The sequence below is a fragment of the Pongo pygmaeus genome, chromosome 1, assembly GCF_028885625.2.
Source record: "Pongo pygmaeus isolate AG05252 chromosome 1, NHGRI_mPonPyg2-v2.0_pri, whole genome shotgun sequence".
Lineage (NCBI taxonomy): Eukaryota > Metazoa > Chordata > Mammalia > Primates > Hominidae > Pongo > Pongo pygmaeus.
Genome location: NC_072373.2, coordinates 204,478,529 through 204,504,513, shown reverse-complemented (window position 1 = coordinate 204,504,513; position 25,985 = coordinate 204,478,529). Strand labels below are relative to the sequence as shown.

Genomic DNA, 25,985 nt, shown 5'->3' with positions numbered 1-25,985 from the left:
GGAAGGGACACCTGAACTAGCACCTCAGCTGCACTGCCATGTGATGCTCTGAGCCCCCTCGGGACTCTGCAGAGAATCACCAACAAGGTTCTTACCAGATGCACCCCCTTGACCTTGGGCTTCCAGGTTCAGGTATTCCATTATAAGCAGCAGAAAATAGACTAAGCTCCCTAGGAACTCTCAGGTGAATTTCTCTGTTTTAATAGTTACAACAACAACAACAACAGCCATTTGGGGAGGGCTTACTCTGCCAAACACCTTGCTAAGTGCTTTAGATTCATTGTCCCATTGAAGCCTCAGAAGAATCCCAGGAGCTTGAGACCTCATAAAGAATAAATTATTAATAAATTAGATCATACCTTCCCATTTTGCAGATGAGATTTTTTAAATGCTCAGAGAGGTTAAGAAACTTGCTCAAAGTCACAGAGTAGCCGAATCAAGACTTGAACCCCAACCCTAAGTGCTCACCCACCATACCAAACTCCCTAATATATGTATCCTATAACTGAGTCTCTGGTTTGGGGGTTTACATTTACAGGGAGCCACGTCAGTCCTGGAGGGCGTCTCCACCCCCACTCCCTGACTTCCAAGCTATACTGACCAGGGCAATCCTATTCTTAGACCCCACGAACCCCATAGAGGCCAGCCTGTTCAGCCCCAGTCTTTGGGCCTTCTCCATGAGGTACCCCTCCAAGAGACCTGACTCTGGGCGGGAAATGGACCCACTGCCCCCACTCCCCTCCCCCATTTCCCATTGTGCTCCTTCCTGAGAAGCTGGTGGAATTCGGAACTTTGACCCTTCCCTGTGGCCACAGCAGTGACTCAGGTTTTATGAGGGGCAGAGATGAAAGAGACTGAGGCCCCGGGAAGCCTGACCTGGCTCCAGGACCGCTGGTGGCTATGACAGTGTCAGGGACAGGGTCCAAGGGGGCCTGGAAGGCAGAGAGGTTAGGTAGAGCCCTGGTCCTTTTCCCAGGCCAGGGCTTCCTGAGAGCAGGACACAGCCAGACACCAAAGGCTCTGGATTTTAGCCTCTCACTGAGGCCCCAACCCACTCCCCTGTCCCCATTAGGGAACTCCCTTTTTCCTCATGCGACCCCTGCCCTCCTCGCTGGGACTCCCCCTAAATGAATTTTGACGCCCTCGCCGAGCACCTCCTAACCCCTGTCCACCTGCCTCCCACTCTCCGAGCTTCCTTGTCTCTGATGGTGCTTATAGTAAATGGCAAAGCTTGAGCTCTAACTCATTCATTCATTCAATTACTCACTCATTCAATGCTAATTGCGTCAAGGGATGTGCTAGGCCTTGGCTAGACTCAACCAGAACCAGAGCCAACTTTCCCATGAAGGGTGGCATATTAAGAAACCAGGGGCCAAGGAATTAGACATAAAAACAAGGACATTTGGAAAGCGCCACAGGCATCAGGAAAGCGACAGGAGAGCAATGTTAAAGGAAGCGGCCGATCATCAGATCAGATATTGTCAATGACCTCCTACCAATCAGAATTTAACGTCTTTCTCAACCAGCCCAACCCCTGGACAACACCCCTGATAGCCAGTCATTCCACAAGCATGTGGTCATTGGCTTCTGCCTGCATACCTCCAGGGACAGGGAGGTCACCAGTTGACAGTTCACCTGCCCTGTCCCTGAACAGTCATGACTGCTAGAATGTCCTTCAGACTCTGCTGGAATGTGCCTGTCTATAGATGCCCCCTTTTGTCCTTGCTCTGAAGACATACCCCAATACAATGACCCAGGGTGCCTCTCCTGGGCCAGCAGAAGGGGCCATTCCCAGAGCCCTTTCTTCTGCAGGGCCCCAGACCAGAAGTGGATTTGTTGGCAGCGTGACCTGTGACCTCCAAACAAGGCGTGTGGAGCTGGGAAGGGAGAGGCTGAGGAGGGGGCGGGGGGAGTGTGGGAAAGAGCCTTGTCTAACCCAACAAGTCCTGGATTCTCCCCACTTACCTGTGAGTCACCCCCAAACTAGGCCAAACCAGTCCACAGGCCCACATGCAGGCAAACACATGCTGTGTCACACAGACGCAGGCACAGACACACAGACAGATACCAACACAGACCCACAATCACACAGGCACAAAGATACACCTAGATGCCTACAAAAACATACACAACCAGGGACACACAAAAACACACTCACCCAAGAAATACAAACATGCACAGGCAGTCAGAGTCACAACGGACACACAAATCACATACACACAGAAACACAGACACAATGACACACACGTGCACACATTCACAGTACACACACAGTCAGTTCACAGCCACAAGCTCTCTTCCCCTTGAAATTCACCTACCCCTGAACGTGGACACAGACGCTTGGATGCACACCTATCTTACACATTCCCACTGGCAGTCCCAGCTATGTCTCACTTCTCAACTCCCATATTTGCCAATCTTGGCCCAGAGAAACTTCTCCCAGGAAAGGGACATAGAAGGATGATGTTTCTGGAGGTCACCTGCCCCCCACTCTAAGTGAGCCCTAGCCTCCCCCCTGAGTCTGTCATTATCCACCTGGGCCCAAAATAGCCAGGTAGTGGCAGATAGAAACCACATCCCGCCAGCTAACCCTACTTCTCTTTCCCGTCCCCCTCTCCAGGGTAGCCTCCTCCACCCACCTTCCCTCTCTCTGTAGCCCTTCTCCCCCAGCCCCTGACTTCTGAGGCATCCAAGCAGGTCTCAGAGCCAGCCTGGGTCCTACATCTCCCTCTTCCTTGGCACGGAAGCAGTCACATTGACCCCTGCTTGGAGGACCCCAGCATCCCTGGTTCTGCCTTTGCTACTACAACGCTGCCCAATCCACCACCATGGGAGCCCAGAAAACCCTGGAGCCCACACAGCAATCTCACCCAACCCTCCACTCTCTGCACAGGGCCAAAGAGGCTTCTTCCAGGCAGGATGGAGCAGTGGTTAGAGCACAGGTACTGGAGTTATAGAAATCTAAGTTCAGTTTCTAGCTCCTTCACTTTCTAGTTGACTTTGAGCAAGTGACTTAACCTTTCAGAGCCTCCTAGAATTAGAAGGCAGGGGTTGGGATTAGTCCCTACTCATAGGATGGTTGGGAAGATTAAATAAAATTATGCTTAGAAAACAAATTGCAAATGACAGCCACCCCATCATTCTTCAGCACCGTTCAAAATCCCACCCCAGGCTCATTTCCTCCTCAGGGTCATCCCTGGGAGGTTCCATGTTCATCCCTCCTTGATGAGTTTTGGGGAACACATCCTTCCACCTCTGCGTCCCCCAGGCAGATTTAGGAGAGTCATTTCAACACAAATAAATCCAGGCTTGGGAAACTCAACACCTGCTCCTTTGGCTTCCAGCGCAGAGCCAGGTGGGGTAATTATTGCTGTCACTGAGACATAATTAATAAGCATCCCTGCTATTTTGGCACCCCCAGTCTCTGGAGTTCAAAGTATATTCCTGTAACCACCTCCTCCTTCCTCATTTTCAGCTACCAAATCCTCTCAACAACTCAAGGCCCAGAGAGGTTAAGCAGCTCGCCTCAGGACACTCAGCACCTAGGCTGGGTGCCAATTCCCAGGCTGAGTCTGTGGCCTCCTGAACAGAACTGGGGAGTGGTGTGTACTGTGGAGAAGGCAACCCCCTTCTGCCCATCCTCTCCCTGACAGGCTTTCCCCTTTCTCAGATGGACAGTGGGGGTGAGAAGCAGTGGGTTCCAGGAGGTAGCCTGTGGGCAAAGGGAGAGAGAGGAAGGCAGGGTTGGAGCAGGGAGGGAAGGCAGAGTCAGCTCAGCGTCCTGAATGAATGGGCCTAGAACTGGAGAGGCCCAGGAAATAGGCAAAGTCTCAAGACAGGGCAGCCAGGCCAGTCTCCCCTCCCATCTCCCCACAGAGACCGATCTCTACTCACAGTCTGCGTGGGGACCCAGGTGTCCAGCCAGCCTGGAGCTTCTGCTGCTGGGCCGTGCTCCCCTGATGCGATTGGGCTCTCAGCTGGGGTTCCTGGGGCGGGGCTGTCCGGCACCCTGTGATGGGGCGTGGCCCCTGGGGAGGCTCCCACCAGCCCTCGGATTCCTCAGGGCCGCAGGGGGGTGGAGCTGGTTGGGCCGGTTCTTCACCCTCCTCCCCAGGTGCTTGCCTGTGTCCCAGCAGGGTGACAGTGATGTAGTAGCGGGTCCTCCTGGAAGAGGGACACATGTGTAGGGTCTGGGCAGGCTCTGGCAAGGCAGTCCCTGGGGTGGCAGGCTTGCCCTTTGTCCCCTCTGCCCTGGGGAAGGATGCAAGGCGGGGCAGCAGGGGTGCGTCTTCCAGGTTGCTGGGTGGCTCAGGCCTCAGAGGGACCTCTGAAGCTGTGGGTGGAGACTGCTGACAGGTGCAGCCTGAGGATCCCTGCTCCCCATGTCCAGGAGCAGGCCCTGGGTATGGGGGGAGCCTGGCACGAGCAGGCTCTCCTGAGGCCACTTCCAGGGCCAGGCTCTCAGGCCCCAGGGAGGCATGGCTGGCCAGGTCGAAGGTGCTGCCCACCGCTGGCCTCTGTAGGCGCCCCAGGGACTGAGCAGGACCCCCCGAGATTCCTTGTTGCTTCCAAATCCAGAAATCACCATGGCCCCCTACATGGATGTCCCATTCTGAGCAGCTCTGGCCTTGGGCCTGGATGAAAACAGAGACAGACACTGAGAGAGGCGGGGGCATAGTGACAGCTCCCCCTGCCCTCCAGGCACCGCTGGAACCTGGTACCTTCCCTGTCACAGGGAAGCTGAACAGGGCTCTGACACCAAGGTAAGCTGCCCTAGGGAGAGGCTGCCAAGGCCACCAGAGCTGGACAAAGGGACAGAGCTCTGGGAAGGCCCTTCAGCATTTAACTCACCCCTTCCCATTCTATATAAGAGGAAAGTGGGGCCCAAAGAAGATGGCGACATGACTGAGATCACACAGCAAGCCAGCGAGGGCTCCCAGCTCTCAGGTGCCACACTCCCTCCCAGGTGACAAGGCACCCAGGGCCTGGCCGGCCATGCCCCCCAAAGGCTGGGGATCCTAGCTTCCTTGCAGTCCTGAGGTGCTTCCCCGCCCTGGGGCTGAGGGCTGGGTGGGAAGGCCTGCCTCAAGTGCCCATGGCCTCCGCCCATTCCAGGCTAACAGAGAGACTGTGGCCACCTCTCTTGTACCCTCCCAGCTTAAGACAGAACACCTGGGAGGATGTACCTGGGATATAAGGGAGCCAGAGAAGAGGGTTCCCCTGAAATGGGACAACACCTGACCTCTTCTGCTGTCTTCCCCTGGGGTCCAGCCTGGCTGTGGGGATAAGAGGAGAGGGCTCAGCACCCCAGACCCAGATGGACACTGCCCCCAAAACCACCCATTTTAAAAGATGGGCTGTTTCCTTTGCAACAGAGGAGGCCAAAATTCCTCCTAGCAGGGGTCCTTGCTGCCAAATGCCTTAATTTACTCATCTATGAAACAGATGCAGCTTCTCATTCCCCAGGGACTGACCATCTCAAGAGACAAGAGTACAGTGATGAACCTAGAGGCTTGGATCGAGGCAACCTGGAGGCTTGGGTCGAGGCAACCTGGGCTTGAATCCCAGCCCTGCTGCTTCCTATAATAGCTGCAATACCGTTTGCATTTGAGTTTCCTCATGTGGAAAATGGGTGTGATAATAACAGTACCTGCCTCCTGAGAGTGCGGTACAGATGGTACAAGATAGTCCATGCAGACGGCCCAACACATAACAAGAAGGCAATTAAACACTGGCAATTACTCATGGTATTTAAGACCCAAGAGAGACACATGGCTGCTTAAGCCACCTCCAGAGGAGGCTGCCCTCACTCCTCCAAGGGAAGAACACCTTTTCACTGTTCAGTTCAGGGCTCAGGTCCCCACTGCAGATGAGGAAACTGGGGCAGGAGGTTAAGCCACTAGCCCAGCCTCACCCCTGAGGGGCCATGCCAGGAAGTGGGGAAAAGGGACCAAAGATGGAAGGCGGTCAGGCCAAAGAAGAGAATGGAGACAAGCGAGGCCCCTCTGCCCCTACATCCCTCCCCAGAAGATCCCAGCTTTAGGAAGTCACATTTCCTGAAAGTCCGGGCCCCAACCGTGTGGGATGTCCCATATCCATTACTTTATCTCCCACAACAGCCTTGAGAGTGGAGCATTATTGTCCTCATTTTGCAGAAGGGAACACTGAGGTTTCAAGGAGGGGAATGATCTGCCCAGGGTCACATGGTGGATCAGTGGCAGAGGGAGGACTGGAGCTCCGGTTGTCTGACTTGTCAGTCCGGGTTCTCACAACCTGCTCAGCCCTCCCAGAGCTCCTGCCCTCCCCACTCCCCTTTGGATTTTCTCCTACCTTGAGACTGACATTGCAGGTGGTACCCTGGGCTAGGTCAGAGCAGCTCCGGCCATCCCGAGGCCTGGGAAGGAAGCACAGGGGGAAGAGAATGAAGTAGCCTCCTCCTGTGTCAATACCATCACCCCCAGTCTGGACCCGGAAGTCCTCTCCCCCAACCTTTTTTCAGGGCCCACAGCCCAGCAGGATGAACTCCTAACACATTTTGGGGAAGGATTATGTGGCAGCCTCTTCTCTGTTCCCTCTCCCAGCTGTCCACTTCACCCCCAGAGGCAAAGAAAGAGACAGGAATGGGCTTGATTGCAAAATGGGGGCTGGGCCTGTTATGGGGCTGGAATACAGAGAAAGACAGTGCCCTGATAATGCAAAAGTTGGCCGTTTGCTGAGGCCTTCCTGTGTGCCAGGCTTGGCACTAGGCATTGTACCTACATAATCTCCCCTAAGCCTCACAGTAATCCTAGAAGGTGGATATTAGTGCCTCCTGTTTTTCGGATACAGAAAGTGAGGCCCAGAGAGGTGAAATGACTTGCTTAGACTCCGCTCCAAAGGTTGGCTGGACACCACGGCATGAATGGGGGCAAGGTGGGAAAGTGCCTTGGCTCCTCCTCTGCGCACTCCACACCCCCAGCAATCAGCAGGGGTCAGAGGCCCCCGCCTCAGTACCGGAGTCCCATTCCCAGGGCGGGTGAGAACGGAGAGCAAGTGTAGCATGGCCAAGAATCATCACTCCGGCCCTGCAGATTGCCTGAACAACCCCTCCCGGCCCTCCCCACCCCTGACTCATTTGCACCTCCAAGTCTAGAGAGGGAGGGGCAGTGCCGCCTGGGCCTATAGGGCAGGTTTCTGCCAGACAGGGTAAAGGAGGAGGGAGTGTCTTCCAGGCGGGGGCGGGCAGGGCACTGGCAGGGTGTGGACACCCCAAGGCACCCAGGCTTCCAGGCATAGGGTGACTGGACCTTCTCCTCTCTCTTTAGGATGACAGAGCAGCACAAATCCCTGCCCTCATTTTGCCCCCACCACACCCCCACTCCCCCTGGCGCAGGCTGAAGACAACTGTGCCATGATAAGATCAGAACAAATTGCCAGGTAACTGGGCAGACACACAAACACCCACGTGTGAGAGCACACCCCATGCTCTTCACGGATGTAGGACCGGGGAGCTGTGGGGCTCTCAGATTCTCAATACTGCCTTCCCCGCCTTTTGACTTGGCCTTCCACAGGATGTTTTTCCTTCTGTTTAAAACATTTTAAAGTTTTAAAAGAGCACAAGGGGCCAGGCGCGGTGGCTCATGCCTGTTAATCCCAGCACTTTGGGAGGCCGAGGTGGGCGGATCACGAGGTCAAGAGTTCGAGACCAGCCTGGTCAATATGGTGAAACCCCGTCTCTACTAAAAATACAAAAATTAGCTGGGCGTGGAGGAACGTGCTTGTAGTCCCAGCTACTCAGGAGGCTGAGGCAGGAGGATCGCTTGAACCTGGGAGGCGGAGGTTGCAGTGAGCCGAGATCATGCCACTGCACTCCAGCCTGGGCGACAGAGTGAGACTCCATCTCAAAAACGAAACAAAACAAAACAAAGCAAAACAAAAAAACAGCACAAGGGACCAGGCCTGGTAGCTCAAACTCATAATCCCAGCACGTTGGGAGGCCAAACCAAATCACTTGAGCTCAGGAGTTTGAGACCAGGCTGAGCAACATAGCCAAATTCCAACTCTACAAAAAATAAAAAGATTGGGTGGATGTTGGCATGTTCCTAGCTACTTGGGAGGCTGAGGCAGGAGGATTTTGAGGATGCAGTGTCCTATGAGAGTGACACTGCATTCCAGCCTGGGTGACAGAGTAAGACCCTGATTCTACTTAAAAAAAAAAAAAAAAGTTAAAAAAATCAAAATAAAAAAGAGCCAGGTGCAGTGGCTCACACCTATAATCCTGGCACTTTGGGAGACTGAGGTGGGCAGACTGCTTGAGTCCAGGAGTTCGAGATCAGCCTGGGGAACATGGTGAAACCTTGTCTGTACAAAAAATCAGCCAAGCATGGTGGCACATGCCTGTAATCCCAGCTACTCAGAAGGCTGAGGTGGGAGGATCAAATGAGCCTGGGGAGGTCAAGGCTACAGTGAGATGCGATAGTGCCACTGCACTCCAGCCTGGGCAACAGAGCAAGATTCCATCTTAAAAAACGAATAAGTAAATACATAAAAGATATAAGAGCACAGGGAGCGTTCCACATTAACATCCAAAATCTTGGTACATTGATACACATATTTTTATGCTTCAAGATACTCATACACACTTATTTGATCAACCACAACACTCTAACACACACACACACACACACAAAACCCCTCAGACATTAGCTACCAGTGCATGGGCTCAGAGAGGTGAAGCAATCTGCTCAGGGTCATATAACCAGTGGCACCTACAGCTAGGAGCTGGGACCCCTGGCTTGCAGTCTGGCAGTCCCCGCAGGCAACAGAGCTTCAGAAATGTGGGCTCTGAAGTCAGACTGCCAAAGCCTGTGTCCCAGCTACACCACATCCCAGCTGTGTGGCTTTGGGCAGGTGACGTCACCTGTCTGAACCTCCATTTCCTTATCTGAATCATGTGGAATATCTGCTTCATAGGGCTGCTGTGAGGATTACGTGAGATAATCCAGGTGAAGTATGAAGCATGTGGCAAATAAAGGCTTATTGTTATTACAATCTAGAGCTACCTCCACGGGTGGGGACAACAGGGGAAAACCTCTCCGTGGCATCTAAGTGCAAATGCAGTACGGTCTCAGATGGAACCTGTCAGGTTCATGACAAAGGGATATGAAGACATCATCTGTGATGCGAGAATCAAAGTCCATAGGGAAGGGAAGAACTACAGCCTTTGCCCTTAAACTGTCTCTGTTGTCTACAGGCTGCCTGCCTGACTTAGGAAATTGTCCACATAAGTTGTAAAGTTTAAAAGACCACAGGGACCATTCCACATTCACATCCAAAATTGTGATACATTAACACACACACACGTGTGTGTGTGTGTATATATATATATTTTTTTTTTCTTTTTTTTTTTTTGAGACGGTGTCTTGCTCTGTTGCCAGGCTGGAGTGCAGTGGCTGGATCTCGGCTCACTGCAACCTCCGCCTCCCGGGCTCAAGCGGTTCTCCTGCCTCTGCCTCCGGAGTAGCTGGGACTACAGGAGCGCGCCACCACACCCAGCTAATTTTTGTATTTTTAGTAGAAGCGGGGTTTTACCATGTTGTTTGGCCAGGATAGTCTCAATCTCTTGACCTCATGATCCGCCCGCCTCGGACTCCCAAGACACATATATTTTTATGCTTCGAGAGATACACATACACGCTTGTTTGATCACTACACTCTCTCTCTCTCTCTCACACACACACACACACACACACACGGTCTAGGGCCCAGGGGCGCCCCACGCGGCCTTTCTCCATCTCTCCTCACCTATCCCGGGATGTGGCCTCCGAGGTCTCTTTCCCGCTGTGCTCCCTCCGGACCCCTAACCCAGCCAAAAGGCGGGCCAGGCAGGCCCCCGGGCCTCCGCACCGCTCGGCCATGGCGAGTGAAAGACCCGGGGCTCGGGCCGTCGGAGCACCTGACCGCCGGGGCTACCCGCATCCGCTGCATTTGCGGAGAAATGCCTCCTCCGGCCCGCCCCCTAGCAAACAGCGGCCCCACCCGCAGCCCATGCGGGCGGTGACCCGATCCAGATGCTGCCCGTGCCCTGGGGCACTCTCCAGGACCCCTAACCTCATTGTTCTCCTAGGACCGCAGACCCCAGACGTTCGGCAAGAGCTCTTGCCCCCACCCCGGGGGCGTGGTTCTCCGCCCGGTCCGCGCTACATCTTCAAGCCCCTGGAGGCGCCAGGGCCCCCCCGCAGCCCCGGGTGAGCTAGCCCAAGAGCGAGACCTGCAGGACGCCGGACAGGGAAAGTGGCCTGGGGCGAACAGAGGCGGGGAGGCGGGGCTGAGCGAGCGAGGGGGCTCCCCCAGGAGCAGGAGGAGCTGGACACGGGGGGCGGTTGCGGCGGGGAGGTGGATGGTTCGGAATGGGCGTGGTCTTGCCGAATGGGAGGGTCTAACGCGAGTGGTTGGCTTCCCGCGCAGGGCCCAAGGTGTGACACGGGTAGGCTTGGAACCGGAACCTTAGCTACTGGTGGGGCCGAAGCCCACTCTGCCATCGTTCTGCCACGGTCATTGGGGCTTGCTCCTCCCTATGGGAAGCACTTACGGCCGGGAGCGGGAATCCGGTCATCACCGCGGTGGGGAAGCCGCACAGAAATCCACGGGGTGCGGACGGCGCCACCTCCTGGAAGTCGGCCAGAGAACCCCACTCTGTCCGCAAATCGCTCTTATTTAATAACAACTATCATCGATTGTGATCCTAACCTGGGCCTCCTTCCTCCCAGGCAATACCCTTTTCCGCCTGGCGCGGCCTCTCTGATTCGAGTGGGGATGGGGAGCACCTTGTACATTTCAGAGGATCCTCCGGGCCTACAGGGAGAAGGGCCATCAGGCCTCAGCTCCCCAGGGTCTCCGCCAGTTCTTCTCTGCCTGTAGCCCTTATCTGGCTGCAGCCTCCACGCCTTCCCTGAGCCTGGCACTCTGTTAGCCCAGAGTGTTGTGGTAACTAGACCCAGTTGACAGAGGACATCATGCTTCTGGGTCGTGAGCGGACCCTGATATCTTGAGTCTCCTTCCATAGCCCCACAATGAGAGGCACCCCACCCCTCCACCTCGCAACGACTATGCAGGGAGTACCTACTGAGGTGCAAGTGGCCAATAGGAAGGGTGAGACCCAGGCAGTGTGGGCAGCAGGACCCTCTGCACAGGTGTTGGGAAAAGGACAATGTGCCCAGGCTGGACAGCACGGTCGGCACCCTGCAGCGCGCTGGAGGGCTGGACTGTCTGTCGGTGAGTAGACAAGGAGAGCCTGGTCCTAGACGGGGAGTGGAACTCAAGCCCAGCTGAAGCAGATGGCTGCAGCCACGCACTGCACACACAGGCAGCACAGGCTCTTCCTGGCTGAGTCCCCTGACCTGCTCCCAGGTGAAGTGTGAGGTCTGGCAAATACACAGTGGCTTTCCCCCATTACCCCCACCCCCCACCTAAACTGTTGAAGCTCAGGAAGCCTCAATGCATGAGAGAAGAAATATTTTTAATTGTTCTGGCCCTGCCCCATCCCCAGGGGAGTCCCGGCACTGCTCAGGCTCACTGCTCTTGCTTTCCCCTGGGATGTCGAGGACACTTTGACCTCATCTATGTCACAGCCCATGTGTTTCTCAGATGCCACCGCCATAAGATCTAGTGCCCCCTGGTGCCACTGGGCAAGGCAGGCCAGAGAGGTCAGGGGCAGCTGGGTGTGCACCAGGCCACAGGGCTGTGGGGCGTGCAGCCGATGGTGCAGCTTCAGGTGGATGTGCTGGGTGAAGCGACTCCGGCAGACGCTGCACTGGAAGGGCCGGGCCCCCGAGTGCAGGCGCAGGTGGGTCTTGAGGTTACTGGAGCTGCTGAAGCGTTTGTGGCACACCTGATGGGAACGAGCACTGGCATCAGCTTTGTCCTCTGGGCTGGCTCAGGCGTTCTACTCCCTCTCCCCATCCTGGAAATACCCATGACCCGCCTCTCTTTCCCTCCAGGCCTGGAAGCTTTTCCAGTGATTTCTCCCTGGGACCCATGGTATCTAGCATATTAGAACCAGGCCAGCTTGGGTTAGTTAGTGTCCTTCTTTTACTCCATGTGTGACCTTGTAAAAGTAGCTTCTCCTCTCTGAGCCTTCCTCTGCTCATTGGTAACATTGGTTATTAATACCTAGCTTCATAGATATGGTGGACTGAATGAGATAATCACATAGAACTCTTAAGTGTGAAGCTGCAGCTTCAGTGGATTGTAATTAACATTTACAGGGGGCTGCCACATGCCTGCAGTTGGTTTCATCTAGTTTTCCCCAGGACCCTAGGGAAGCATGACTAAATACTAGTACAAGTCCTATATTACAGTAAGAAAGCAGAGTCTCAGAGGAGTGAAGCCACTAGCCAAAGGTCACACAGCAAGTTGGAGGCAGAGCTAGGATTTGAACACAGGTGGCCCAACTTTGCAGCCTGGACTCATAAGCATGGCACTGCTTTCATTTCTGCCCCTGTAAAACGGGAAAGAACCCCTGCCCTTCTGATTTCCCGAGGGATGTGGCCAGGCTCACAGAAGGAGGGAGCTGACATCAAGCTAATAGTTTTCCTACTTGGATACTCAGGGTACACTATAGCATTAACTCCTCCAACAACTCAGGGAGGTAGATAATGAGTATACATCCACTCTCCATGACCTCCAACTTCATTGTTCTCTCCCTCCTGCAGGCCTTTGGAGTGACCTTCAGTATTACCCATTCCAGGCTGAGAGGGGTCATTTTCAATTTTCACTCCCCCTTCCCATCTCCACTTGCTCAGGAGGACTGGGGAATGGAGGTTGCAGGTGCCATCCCTCCAAGGGCCTAAAACTCCTCACCAGCCTATAGGAGTACAGAGTAGGGGGAGAAGGATCTCACCGAGCACTTGTGGGGCCGCTCCCCAGTGTGCACCAGGTGGTGCTTCTGCAGGTGGGCAAGTTGGGTGAAGCTCTTCTGGCACAAGGCACACTGGAATGGACGCTCTCCACTGTGCACACGCAGGTGGACCTGAGTCAGATGCGGGAGAAATGCTGCCAACTGCCCAGCACCCCCAGCAGGGCCTGAGGTCCTCTCCAAATCTCTGCCCACTTCCCTCTCCCTCCCTGTCATCTCCCTCAGGGCCCATCATCCCCAGGATACTCTACTCTTTCTGCTGCCCTGTAGGCGAGATGGCAGTGGTCAGAAGGCCAGGGGTAAGAGGTACCCCAGGTATATTGTGGAGCACTGCTATTCAAAATGTGGTTCACAGACCAGCAGCGCTGGTATCACACTTTGGGAGCATGTTAGAAATGCAGGTTCTCAAGTCCGGCCCCAGACCTGCTGAATCAAAAACTCTGGGAGGGCTGAGCACACGCTCATGGCTGTAATCCCAGCATTTTGGGAGGACGAGGAGGGAGGATCAATGGAGCCCAGGAGTTCAATACCAGCCTGAGAAACACATTGTGACCCCGTATGCACAAAAAATTTGAAAATTAACGAGGTGTGGTGGCGTGTGCAGTGGTCCCAGCTACTGGGGAGGATGAAGTGGGAGCATCCCTTAAGCCCAGGAGTTTGAGACCAGCGTGGGCGACAGAATGAGACTCCATACGGAAAAAAAAAAAAAGATAACTCTGGGGCTGGGAGCTACTCTGGAGGCTGAGGTGGGAGGATCGCAAAAACTCTAGGAATCTGCATGTTTACTAGCTCTCCAGGTGGTCTGAGGCTCATGAAAGTTTAAGAACTCCTGTCCTGCAGGATCCAGTAGGGCTTCTCCTCATAAGCACAATGTGCCCTCAACTTCAGAACCAGCCAGCGAGCGCACAGTTTCCGGCCTTTGTTAACGCACTGAGATGCGCCCCTGGGCGCCCCCTGCTGGGCGATGCGGATGGTGAGGCCAATCGCATCGGCGGTCGCGCAGATTTGTGGGATCCCACTTGTAAAAGGTTGGTCATTGGACTGTGGTCTAGACTCACCAAAATCTACCCATTCTCTCATCTGACTGCCCAAAAAAATAAATAAGAAGCTTAACTGGGAGTCCAGAAAGGATGGTTGTCCAGGAAAGGGCTTTCTTTGCCCAGAGCAAATGTTGAGAGACTAAACCTAACACTACCGTTAAATCAGGGTGATCTTAGGCAAATGCTGCCCATTAAAAGCCTCAGTCTCCCCGTTTTAACCTAAATGAGACGATCTCATAGGCAGTCCTCTAGGGTGGCAAGAACTTTGGTGGCCGTCTTATCCTATATCTCCACCCAAATGAACCATCCAAGGTCACTTGGCCCTAGAGGTTGCCCAGGACTGCCTTCTAGCTTTGAGGTCCTTGCTTCTAGAAGCAGACTGGGGTGCGTGGGGGGCCCTGAAGGATGTTGAGGGGAGCAGCAGAGCCCAGGAGGCAGATACCTTGAGATTGGAGAGCTGCCCAAAGCTCTTGCCACATATGTTGCACTCGTACAAGATTTTGCCATTCTTCTTTTTCAGCGGGTAAGGCAAGGCTGCAGTGCCTGTCTGGGAACTCAGTGGGACCCGCTTTGCTGGAGATGCCATGCCACCACGCTTCAGGCCTGGGGAGTTGGTTGGGGCAGCTCCAGCACCTGGATTTCGGGCCTGGGAAGGCAGGGCTTGGCCAGAGGCTTGGAAGTCCCCTGGGTAGGGAAGCAGGGTCTCCCACCGAGCGCTGGGGTGCCCCGGCTCATTGACCATCATCAGCAGGCTAGGCATAGCCATGGTGGGGTAGGTGGTGTCTTGGGGCAGCATGAGGAGGTGGGGACATTGGTCAGAAGGTAGGGCCCCATAGGTGAACAGGTGGGGTGGAGGCAGGAGAAGTGGGTATCCAGGGTAGAAGGTGTGGAGGAGAAATGGGAGCTCCTTGGAGATGGAGTTGGCAGGGGGACAGGGGCAGAAAGCCAAGGGGCTGGGGCTCTTTCTGTTCTGCAGCGGTGGTGGGGAAGAGCTGTTATGAGGGGAGAAGGCTGGGCAGGGGGCCCCCTCGCCAGCTCTTTCTGGCTGTTTTCCCAGCTTGTCCTTGTTCCGTGGGTACTTGACTGTGAGTTTCTTGTCATTGGTGGAGCTGGCGTGCAGCCCTGGTGGCTCGTGCTCTAAGCAGGAAAAGGAAGGCGGTCAGATCCCCACAGTCTGGGGTGAAGTTCTGTCCTCCATCAAACCTGCCCTGCTCGGGGCTGAGAAAGACCTCCGGCCTGCAAGCCTGCTAGCATTTCTATAGTGCTGAACAATTTCAGGGGGAGAAAGCAGTTCAAGGTCCCTATTAGACACCTAGGTTGAGAAGCCAAGTGGGCAGATGGATAAATTGGGTTGGAGTTTAAAGGAGAGGTCTGAACTGGAGACATAAATCCAGGTGCCATGGGTACAGATAAGATCACATAAGGGTGAGGCTAGATCTGCTGTGTCCAAAATGGCAGCCACTGGACACGTGACTAGATTTACATTAATTACAATGATTCTAATAAAAAATGAAGTTCTCAGTTGCACCAGTCACATTTACAGTGCTCAGCAGGTATGGCATTGGAGAGCACAGGTATAGAATGTTCCCATTATTGCAGGGAGTTCTACCAAACAGTGCTATTCTAGATAAAGAGTACTAAAATAAAAAACCTGTTAAAAAGTAAACTGTCAGCCAGGTGCAGTGGCTCATGCCTGTAATCCCAGTGCTTTGGGAGGCCGAGGCAGGAGGATTGCTTAAGCCCAGGAATTTGAGATCAGCCTGGGCAACAAAGCAAAATCCCATCTCTACAAAACAATAAGAAGATTAAGGCTGGGCACGGTGGCTCACGCCTGTAATCCCAGCACTTTGGGAGGCCGAGGCGGGAAGATCACCTGAGGTTGGGAGTTTGAGACCAGCCTGACCAACATGGAGAAACCCCATCTCTACTAAAAATACAAAATTAGCTGGGCATGGTGGCATATGCCTGTAATCCCAGCTACTTGGGAGGCTGAGGCAGAAGAATCGCTTGAACCTGGGAGGCAGAGATTGCAGTGAGCCGAGATCATGCCATTGCACTCCAACCTGGGCAACAAAAGCGAAACTCTGTTTCAAAAAAGAAAGAAAGAAAGAAAGAAAATTAGCTGGGTGTTTGTGGCATGTGTCTGTAGTAGTCCCAACTACTCAGGAGGCTGAGGAGAGAGGATTGCTTGAGCCCAGGAGTTGGAGGCTGCAGTGAGCCATGATTGTGTCCCTGCACTCCAACCTATCTCAAAAAAAAAAAAAAAAAAAGCAAGTTGTCTTCTGGTTGGATCCTTATTTATTTACTCAATCAATCTCACTGAGCTGTTTCACTCTGTACTCTGTGCTGGGGTCCTAGAAATAAAGGATACAGCAAGAGAGTCCTTGCCTTCAGGGGGTCATCGTCACATAAGGAAATGGTGTGTTACAACAAACCTAGAACCCAGGCAGAGATGAGATCACACTTTTGTGGATGAAGAAACCAGACCTCGGTGTTGTGTCCAAGTCCATAGAAATAGAAAGGGCAGAACTGAGACTCCAACCCCAATTCCCTAACTCCCAGCCCAGTGCTTTTTTTTTGAGATGGAGTCTCGCTCTGTCGCCCAGGCTGAGCGCAGTGGCGCCATCTTGGCTCACTGCAAGCTCCGCCTCCCAGGTTCACACCATTCTTCTGCCTCAGCCTCCCGAGTAGCTGGACTACAGGCGCCCGCCACCATGCCCAGCTAATTTTTTGTATTTTTAGTAGAGACGAGGTTTCACCGTGTCAGCCACGATGGTCTCGATCTCCTTACCTTGTGATGCGCCCGCCTCAGCCTCCCAAAGTGCTGGGATTACAGGCATGAGCCACCGTACCTGGCCCCCAGTGCTTTTATAAGATCCCTCTAGGGCTGGGCACAGCGGCTCACATCTATAATTCCAGCACTTTGGGTCACCGAGGCAGGTGGATCACCTGAGGTGAGGCGCTCGAGACCAGCCTGGCCAACATGGCAAAACCCTGTCTTTACTAAAAATACAAAAATTAGCCAGGGGTGGTGGCGCACACCTGTAATCCCAGCTACTCCGAGAGGCTGAGGCAGGAGAATCGCTTGAACCTGGGAGGCAGAGGTTGCAGTGACTGGAGATCATGCCATTGCACTCCAGCCTGGGCAACAGAACGAGACTCCATCTCAAAAACAAACAAACAAACAAACAAAAAACACCTCTCTAAGCAGACAAAGCACCATCCCCAACCCCCACGACCTTGGCCATACCTACACCAGCTCCTACACACATGCCTGAGAAGCCAGTGCCCAGCTTCTCTGGCTTAGGTATCACCACTCGAAAGCCCCCTGCACCCTCAGGCAAAAACTCCAAGGCCAAAATGTGGAAGTAAAGTGTGCCTAAGCTCTGTCTTCATCAGTGATACTGCATCCTCTCCACCACCCATCCCCAAACCTAGCAGTGCCCCCCACCCTCCAGCCTCTGCCAGGCGCAGGTGCAGCCCGGTGCCCTGGGCTTACTCATGCTCAAGGCGTCCTCTTGGAGGCCCCGCAGGTCTGTGCCCACGGGTGCTGGCTGTGGGGTGCACAGGTTCAGGTCCAAGTCCTGTAGGCAGGCCAGCAGTGCAGACCTGCCCGGTGCCAGGGGCAAGGGACACAGCCAGCTGGCACAGGATGGGCCATGAGCATCCACCATGTCTGGAAGTGGTCTGCAGGCTGAGAAGACCTGGAGGGCAGGGGCAAGGGGCTTGGGGGCTGGTGACTGGGACTCCATGGGTCCCTTAGATGGCCCCCACCCCTATTTTGTTTTCCAAAGGGGAGAATAAGCTAAAACAGCCACCACACTCCATATCTGTCACTCAAATGGCATCTCTTCCCTCATCCAAAGATCTCTTTCCCCCAGGATTTTCCCACCCACCACAAGATTGCCCTCCTCCTGTCCCCAGGGCCCTCTCTAGCCCTGTTCTCCCTCCCTGTCCCGAAACCATGTACCTCTGACCACCCTGGTCCCCAGTGTATCTCAGACCATCACTGTAATTTGAATGTCACCAGGTTGAGCACAAAGAAAATCCCCATCAAAGACTATAAACTCCACAAGATGGCCCTGAGCCCCTGCTCACTAAGGCCCAAGGCCATGGTCATAGCTGCCAAGCCTACTGCATGAGGCTTCCGCTTCTTATTCCCCACAGGAGAGTCTGAGCCCCTGAGGCGTGGGGAGAGGGTGTCTGGCTCCTCAAAGGAACATCCCTATGATGTGCCTGGGCTAGGGGGTGCTCAGGACAGGGAAGGAGGTCTAGGTCCCTTCAGACATTCCCCTTTTTCCTCCTAATGTCACCTCCTACTATAAGCAGACTACCCACAAAGGTAAGACTGGGGTTCTACCTTACCTGGTCACCTCGGAAGAGCTGGAAGTCCAGGCTGGGGGACAGGGAGCCCCCTGTACCTCCCAGGGCCATGGGCCTATGGCAACAACCTAATTGTGCAGCTGGTTCTTCCTTCATATCCCCATTACCTGCTGGGAAACAGGTGAGTTAGAGGTAAGCTGTGAAGGTCCTCCAAATAGGAGTCTGAGTTCTAGGATGGGCTCTCCCATTAACATGCTGCATGACCACAAGTTATTCATGTCCCTTCCTGGACTCAGTTTCCCTATCCGCAAAATGGGAAGGTTGGTCTAGTTGATGTGTAAGGATTCTCTCAGTGTTGACATTTAGAAGCCAGTGATGCTCTCCTGGTAGGTGTGGAAAGATTAAATAGAGATTGGCCAGGTGCCGTGGCTCAAGCCTGTAATCCCAGCACTTTGGGAGGATGAGATGGGAGGATCTTTTGAGGCCAGGAGTTCTAGACCAGCCTGGGCAACATAGTGAGACCCCCATCTCTACAAAATAAAAAATATGGTGGGTGGGGTGGCTCAGGCCTGTAATCCCAGCACTTTGGGAGTCCAAGGCAGTTGGATCACCTGATGTCAGGAGTTCAAGACTAACCTCGGCAACATGGTGAAACCCTGTCTCTACTAAAAATACAAAAATTATCCAGGCATGGTGGTGCATGCCTATAATCCCACCTACTCAGGAGGCCAAGGCACGAGAATCACTTGAACCTGGGAGGTGGAGGTTGCAGTGAGCCAAGATCGTGCCACTGCATTCAAGCCTGGGCAACAGAATGAGACTCCTTCTAAAAAAAAATAAAATAAATAAAAAAATAAAAAATTTTAAAAAAGGGAGGCCCAGGCAGGTGGATCACCTGAGGTCAAGAGTTCGAGACCAGCCTGGCTAACATGGTGAAACCCCGTCTCTACTAAAAATACAAAAATTAAAATTAGACCAGGCGCAGTGGCTCATGCCTGTAATCCCAGCATTTTGGGAGGCCGAGGCAGGCGGATCACCTGAGGTCGGGAGTTCAAGACCAGCCTGACGAACAGGGTGAAACCCCATCTCTACTAAAACTACATAAATTAGCCGGGTGTGGTGGCGCACGCCTGTAATCCCAGCTACTCAGGAGGCTGAGGCAGGAGAATCGCTTGAACCCGGGAGGCGGAGGTTGCAGTGAGCCAAGATAGCACCACTGCATTCCAGCCTGGGTGACAGAGCAAGACTTTGTCTCAAAAAAAAAAAAAAAATTAGCTGAGCGTGGTGGCTCACACCTGTAGTCCCAGCTACTAGGGAGGCTGAGGCAAGAGAATCACTTGAACCCAAGAGGCGGAGGTTGCAGTAGCCAAGATCACGTCACTGCACTCCAGTCTGGGCAACAGAGTGAGACTCGGTTCAAAAATAAATAAATAAATTAGCTGGGTGTAGTAGCCTGTGCCTGTGGTCCCCAGCTACTTGGGAGGCTGAGGTGGGAAGATTGCTTGAGCCTGGAAGGTTGTGGCTGCAGTGAGCTGAGATCACACCACTATACTCTAGCCTGGGCGAGGATAGAGCAAGACCCTGTCTCAATCAATCAATCAATCAATGGAGATTAGCCAATCAGAAGTGAAGAGCAGAGCTCTCTTGAGAGGAGAGGAAGGCCCTCACAGAGGTTACTTCCAAGTAAGTGCAGAGATCTGAGGGAACATTCCAGATTCTTCAGGGCTACAGAGAAGCCACCCCCTTCTGTGCTGAGAGGGGTCCCTGTGCTGAGAGGGGTCCCTGACTCTACCAACCACAGGCCCCCCACCAAGGGGAATCCTGTATCCTAGCTCACCCAGACAGCTCTTCTGGACAGCTGAGGACATCTCAGTGTCCTGTCACCCAGGCTGCCCAGCTCAGTGCTCTCACCAGGAATAAAGCCTGAATGAGTGGACCAAGCCCCCGGATGCCCCTGACTAGCCTGACAGAGAGACGCGAGTGCCCAGCTGTCTGCTCACCCAGCACCAGGCTTCTCTGCCATCTTCCACCTGAGGCCACACAGCACAGGGATCACTTCAGCCCAGTGAATGCCCCAAGACCCCTTCCCCGTCCCCTCAGGGACCACCCTTGAAATCCCAAATGCCCCTCAGACCCTAAAACCCTCACTCCAGTGTCTCAGCCCTCTAAAACCCCTTCTCCTTTCCCTCTTTCCTCACTCCTCCCAACACTGTTTCAGGTCTCGAAGCAAATACCATGGCCCCCCGAAGGGCTGCTGGCTGTGGGGCTCTCCACTCGGTGCTGCAGCAGTGCTCCCGGCTGGGAAGGAAGGAGGTGGGCAGCCAGGCCACAGCTGCCTGTGGCTGAGGCCCCAGTGGGGAGTGAGAGATGGCAGGAAGGTGTTACATTTGAAGTTGCCACAGATAGGAAGTGGGGGCAGGCAGGCCTGGGGGCCCTGCAAGTTCTGACAAGGGGGCACTATCCACTCAGCTTTGCCTACCTGTGGCAACTCTGGAGGACAACCTGCTGGTGTGGATTGCAGTGAACTGGGGCTACTGGAATTTCAGGATGTGTGTGTGAGGGGGCCGGGCTGTTATTTCTGTTCTCAAAGTACCCAGATGGCTGGACAGGAGGACAGAGTAGGGCTCAAAGCCTGGACAGGGGGGCCTTCTGTGGAGGGGAGCCAAGCTGAGATGAAGACAGGCATTGATGATGACAGGGAGACAGTGATGGTGACAGGTAGGGACAGGAACAGGCAGAGACAAGAACAGGCAACATAGAAGGATATGGAATGAGACAGAGGACGGAGCAGGCAACTGATCTCACAGAGATACAGCAAACACGTTTTCCTCCTCCAGGTCCCATCTCAGATCTCCTGACCCTGGAAAGTTCTATCCTCTAATCTAGAGGCCCCAAGAGGCAAAAGATAATTCAAGGACATGGCCAGGTGAAGTGGCTCACATCTGTAATCCTAGCACTTCAGGAGACCAAGGCAGACCCATCTCCTGAGCCCAGGAGTTTGAGATCAGCCTGGGCAACAAAGCAAGACCTCATCTCTACAAAAAATACAAAACTTAGCTGGGCATGGTGACTTGCACCTCTGGTCCCAGCTACTCAGGAGGCTGAGGCAGGAAGATCACTTGAGCCCAGGAATATAAGGCTGCAGTGAACTAGGATATCACCACTGCACTCTAGCCTGGGTAACAGAGAAAGACCCTGTCTCTTTAAAAAAAAAAAAAAAAATAGACATAGCAAAATGGGTGTAAGGCATGACTAGGCCAGGTGTGGTGGCTCACATCTGTAATCCCAGCACTTTGGGAAGCTGAGGTAGGCCAGCTGCTTGAGCCCAGGAGTTCAAGACCAGCATGAGCAACATGATGAAACACCATCTCTACAAAAAATACAAAAATTAGCCAGGCATGGTGGCGCATGCCTGTTGTCCCAGCTACTCAGGAGGCTGAGGTGGGAGGATCACTTGAGCCAGGGAGGTCGAGACTGCAGTGAGCTGAGATCATGCCACTGCACTCCAGCCTGGGTGACAGAGCGAGACCCTGTCTCAAAAAAACACAAATAAATAAGGAAAAGACATGTCTAGATACAAAAAGGGAGGCCTCATAGGCCAGAAAGTGGCTTTTTAGCCTGAGCAATATCATTATTCTTGGGAGCATGAGAAGAAGCATCACCCCTGCGGCCTCACACAAATTTGGGTGTGCGTGAGTCTGGCCCAGGGTGCAAAAGCCCCAACCAGCCATCAATCTCCACCTCAGCCACGCCACCCTGGTGTCCCAGAACATACAGGGACATCTCAGGCTATGCACCAGGGGCTGGGGCATGTTCCTGGGGTTTCTCTGCCAGCTCAGCCCCTAGGGCTGTGACCCATCCTCCACATAACTGATCCCAACATGTTTGTGAGCATCTCAAGGACAGGGACCTCTGTCTACTCATTTTGGTTTTCCATGTAGAAATTTGTCAGGTTTTTTTGGATGCCCAGCCTCTGAAACTTTTCCCCTACATGAGTCTTGAGGGAGGCAAAAGGTACCTCCCATTATAAAAGCCAAAATGGCCAAATACTTAGTTCCAACCTCCCTCCCCAGCACTTCATGCAAGCACACATGGACTAGGTCGATCAGATGTCCCCACCCAGAAGGGGTGACCCACACACCTTTGGCTTCCATCTGCCAGCTCTGCCCCCTCCTGGCATCACACTCTGCTCGCAACTCTCAAAACACTTTGCACAACCTCTCTGTTAGAAAAAAATAAAACCTACTTCCCCTCTATCCGCACTTCCCAAACCCACTCTGGTGATCACGGGCTTTCCTTGGCTTGGGTCTCTGGTCTGGGTCAAGGCATCTGCTCAGGTTCCTCAGTTAGAAGACCGTGGTCTTCCATTTGTGCTACCTCCCCAGGGCATGTGGGACAAAGTGACATCACATTTAGGCCTGTGACATCACAGTTAGGCCTGTGACATCACAGGGCGTGGAGGCTGACAAGACAGATGATCTGGGAGATGAGAGCAAGGAAGGGCTTGGCAGGCAGAGGCTGCTCCACATGGGAACCTGAGGGAGTCTGTCCTCAGCCCACCTCTTGGGACATTTCCTAGCCAAGCCGGGTCTTGTGAGCATGAGAAGAGGCATAACCCCTGCAGCCTCACACAAATTCTGGTGTGCGTGAGTCTGGCCCAGGGTGCAAAAGCCCCAACAAGCCATTAATCTCCACCCCAGCCCAGTAGACTAGCAGGTCAGAAGCTAGTGCCGCTGGCTGAGCGCAGTGGCTCACGCCTGTAATCCCAGGACTTTGGGAGGCCGAGGAGGGCAGATCACTTGAGGTCAGGAGTTCAAGACCAGCCTGGCCAACATGGTGGAACCCCATCTCTACAAAAATACAAAAATTAGCCAAGCGTGGTGGCACATGCCTGTTTTTCCAGCTACTTGGGAGACTGAGGCAGGAGAACTGCTTGAACCCAGGAGGCGGAGGTTGCAGTGAGCCGAGATGGCTCTGCTACACTCCAGGCTGGGCAACAGAGTGAGACTCCATCTCAAAATAAAATAAAACACAATAAAAAAAGCCACTGGTCCTGAGGTGGCAGGTCTGTGGAAACTCCTCTCTACAACAAAGGCTGTGGTACCACATCCGGCTTCCAGGGCAGTGGAGGAAAGAAGGGGGTTCAGGGGAGGCTGCAGAGTCTGTGCAGGGCTGGTCCTGGGGTGTGATATTTGGCCATGGTCCTGTCTACTTCCAGCCTCCCTTGATCCATCCTGTTCTCCAAGCCTCGCTCTCCAGCCTTCTCAGACCTCCTGTGAGCTTTTCTAACATCTTTTAAACAAATTCCTTCTGCTTAACTCTTCCTGAAATGGTTTTTGTAGCTTACAACTGATAATTCTGCATTATACATGCCCAGAACAGAAGATAAAGTAACAGGATTCCAGCTGGAATTGTCCAAGGAACAGAGTAAATAGCCACCTTTACAAACAGCTTTCTTGCTGTGTCTGGCACTGTGCTAGGGGCTTCATAAACTTTATCTCATTTAGTCTTCACAATAAGCCTGTGTGGTGGTGGATTTTATTATTAGCAACTCATCCAGAGTCACACAACAAGTAGCCAAGAGCTCTTTAGTGGTAAACCTCAGACTCTGCCATCTCTTGGCCATGTCAGCTTCCCCCACTACGACAGCCACCCCCTCATTTCTTTCTTTCTTGCTCTCTCTTCCCACATGCTGCTCCCAGTCCTTCCCCCAACTCCTCAGTGGCCCCCTCAGTATCCTTCAGCTTAATGGAGGGGCTTAGTTCACCAAAACTCTACTCCCCAAAAGCAAGAGCCCTCTCAGACCCCCAGGCCACAAGCCCGCCTCCCCTGCTGTCTTGCTGGGAATCACAGGGAAGTGAGGAGGCACCGAGTGAAGTTTCCTCCCCTCCAAGGCACTTCCCCACACACCTTTGGCTTCCATCTGCCAGCTCTGCCCCCTCTTGGCATCACATTCTGCTCCCAACTCTCAGACCACTTTGCACAACCTCTGTTAGAAAAAAATAAAAAAGGAAATGGCCTTGGAGATTTCCAGGTCTCCAATCCTGAAAGCTCCCTGGCTTGGCTAGGAAATGTCCCAGGAGGTGGGCTGAGGACAGACTCCCTCAGGTTCCCACGTGGAGCAGCCTCTGCCTGCCAAGCCCTCCCTTGCTCTCATCTCCCAGATCATCTGTCTTGTCAGCCTCCACACCCTGTGATGTCACAGACCTAACTGTGATGTCACAGGCCTAAATGTGATGTCACTTTGTCCCACATGCCCTGGGGAGGTAGCACAAAGGGAGGACCACAGTCTTCTAACTGAGGAACCTGAGCAGATGCCTTGACCCAGACCAGAGACCCAAGCCAAGGAAAGCCCGTGATCACCAGAGTGGGTTTGGGAAGTGTGGATAGAGGGGAAGTAGGGAGCTGACTCCAGGTGCAAGGGGCATGTTCGGGAGGCCTCTGAAGAGGAGGTGCCTCCACAGTAGGGGACAAGAGCTGGAGGGGCTGGGTCCTCGGGCTCCTGGTGCTCACTACACACTTTCTTCTTCCTTTCGTTAGTTGCAAAATAATACATACTAGTGGTAAACATTTCAAACAACAGAAAATGTAAAAACAAAAAATGGAAGCTCCTCCTCCTTCGCAATTTCCCAGTGGTCAATGTGAACTCTTTAGTGTTTACCCTTCCAGACATTTTTCTATGAACCAACAAACAGGTAAATTGATTTTTTTAATTGCTTTTTTTTTCCTAAGGAATGAAGCAACTTATTGAAAATGAAAGTACACTCTGCAGTGTGGGAGCAGGCCTGAGCATAGGGGCTCAAAGGCCCCATTACAGAGTTTTTGGGAGTTTAAATACCTTCTTCTTGTGGTACGCCCTATGTAAATGAAGAGAATGAAGTAAAGTTACAAAGTCATTTACTCAGGGAGAAGATATTTCCTGTCAGAGCTGAAGTGTGAATTGGCCTTATGTTTCCTGCCTCCAGACCCTATTTTCCTGCCTCATCTCCCCGCTAAGAGATGTGATTGTGGTCCCCATAAATCTTCATGGGAGGCAGAGGGACCGATGGTCTTTTTCCTGCAACTGCTTCATGCTGGCCTGGGGTGTAGTCCCTACCTATTGGGTATCATGGAACTCTCACCCTGTTCTGTCTAGTGGAGGCAGGGTAGCTTCTTGATGGCCAGGGGTGGTGTCTTCACTTGGATTGGCTGGAGCCTTTGTTGCATGATCATCTGAAGCTTGGTGGCCTCCTTTTGCTGGTATGCCAGGTTTCTGGGCTGTCTCTCCTTGAGCAGCCCCAGGGATCCTGCTTGACTCTTCCTCCGGGCTGGCTCACCAAAATATGTCACTGGTTGGGAGTGTCCAGGTTCTTGGCATCTTGAAGAATTGGACAAAAAGCAGAAACAAAGCAACAAAGAAATGAAGGGATTTATTGAAAATAAAGTACACTCCACATGTTGGAGTGGGCCTGAGCATAGGGGCTGAAAGGCTAAATTGTGTTTTATACAAACATGGGAATATATTGATGCACATTGCTCTTCCGGGTTTTCTTTTCTTTTCTTTTTTTTTTTGAGACGGAATCTCACTCTGCCTCCCAGGCTGGAGTACAGTGGTGTGATCTTGGCTCACTGGCAACCTCCACCTCCTGGGTTCAAGCAGTTCTCCTGTTCAAGCTAGGACTACAGGCACAGGCCACCAAGCCCAGCTAATTTTTTTGTATTTTTAGTAGAGACGGGGTTTCACCACA

The 25,985-nt window shown here is 53.3% G+C and overlaps 2 protein-coding genes across 25 annotated transcripts in view; both read right to left on the bottom strand.

The window, feature by feature from the left end:
• CRYBG2 (crystallin beta-gamma domain containing 2) overlaps nt 1-6,388 on the bottom strand; it is a 34,915-nt gene extending 28,527 nt beyond the window's left edge. Inside the window, exons 1-3 of the mRNA XM_054499293.1 lie at nt 6,331-6,388; nt 5,187-5,276; nt 3,895-4,634 (exon numbers count right to left, since the gene is read on the bottom strand). Coding sequence (XP_054355268.1) covers nt 3,895-4,181 — 287 coding nt within the window. The 5' untranslated portion in view covers nt 4,182-4,634; nt 5,187-5,276; nt 6,331-6,388. The remainder of the gene's footprint in view (nt 1-3,894; nt 4,635-5,186; nt 5,277-6,330) is intronic.
• Nucleotides 6,389-11,476: 5,088 nt separating this feature from the next.
• ZNF683 (zinc finger protein 683) lies at nt 11,477-24,459 on the bottom strand. Of its 24 annotated transcripts, none has more exons than XM_054499185.1 (8): nt 23,698-24,411; nt 22,400-22,480; nt 20,493-20,600; nt 18,301-18,425; nt 17,435-17,639; nt 14,378-15,072; nt 12,881-13,009; nt 11,477-11,869 (listed from the first exon to the last, which is right to left on the bottom strand). In XM_054499185.1, the coding sequence occupies exons 2-8, from the start codon at nt 22,410-22,412 to the stop codon at nt 11,498-11,500; spliced, it is 1,647 nt and encodes a 548-aa protein (XP_054355160.1). In that variant the 5' UTR covers nt 22,413-22,480; nt 23,698-24,411; the 3' UTR covers nt 11,477-11,497. The 24 variants fall into 24 exon arrangements, with proteins under 24 accessions (XP_054355160.1, XP_054355167.1, XP_054355127.1 ...); XM_054499192.1 differs by having other exon boundaries at nt 20,493-20,556; nt 23,698-24,405; XM_054499152.1 differs by having other exon boundaries at nt 20,493-20,556; nt 24,169-24,405.
• Between the last annotated feature and the right edge of the window lie 1,526 nt (nt 24,460-25,985).

Bases quoted from the DNA above. Each gene is read 5' to 3' on its own strand.
- ZNF683 (XM_054499152.1), bottom strand. From the start codon at position 24,207: ATGCCAAGAGGGGGCAGAGCTGGCAGATGGAAGCCAAAG. The intron at 17,640-18,300 runs GTAAGGTAGAAC...CCTGCCCTCCAG, and splicing joins AGCTCTTCCGAGGTGACCAG to GTCTTCTCAGCCTGCAGACC. The intron at 11,870-12,880 runs GTGAGATCCTTC...CGTTCCCATCAG, and splicing joins AGCGGCCCCACAAGTGCTCG to GTGTGCCACAAACGCTTCAG.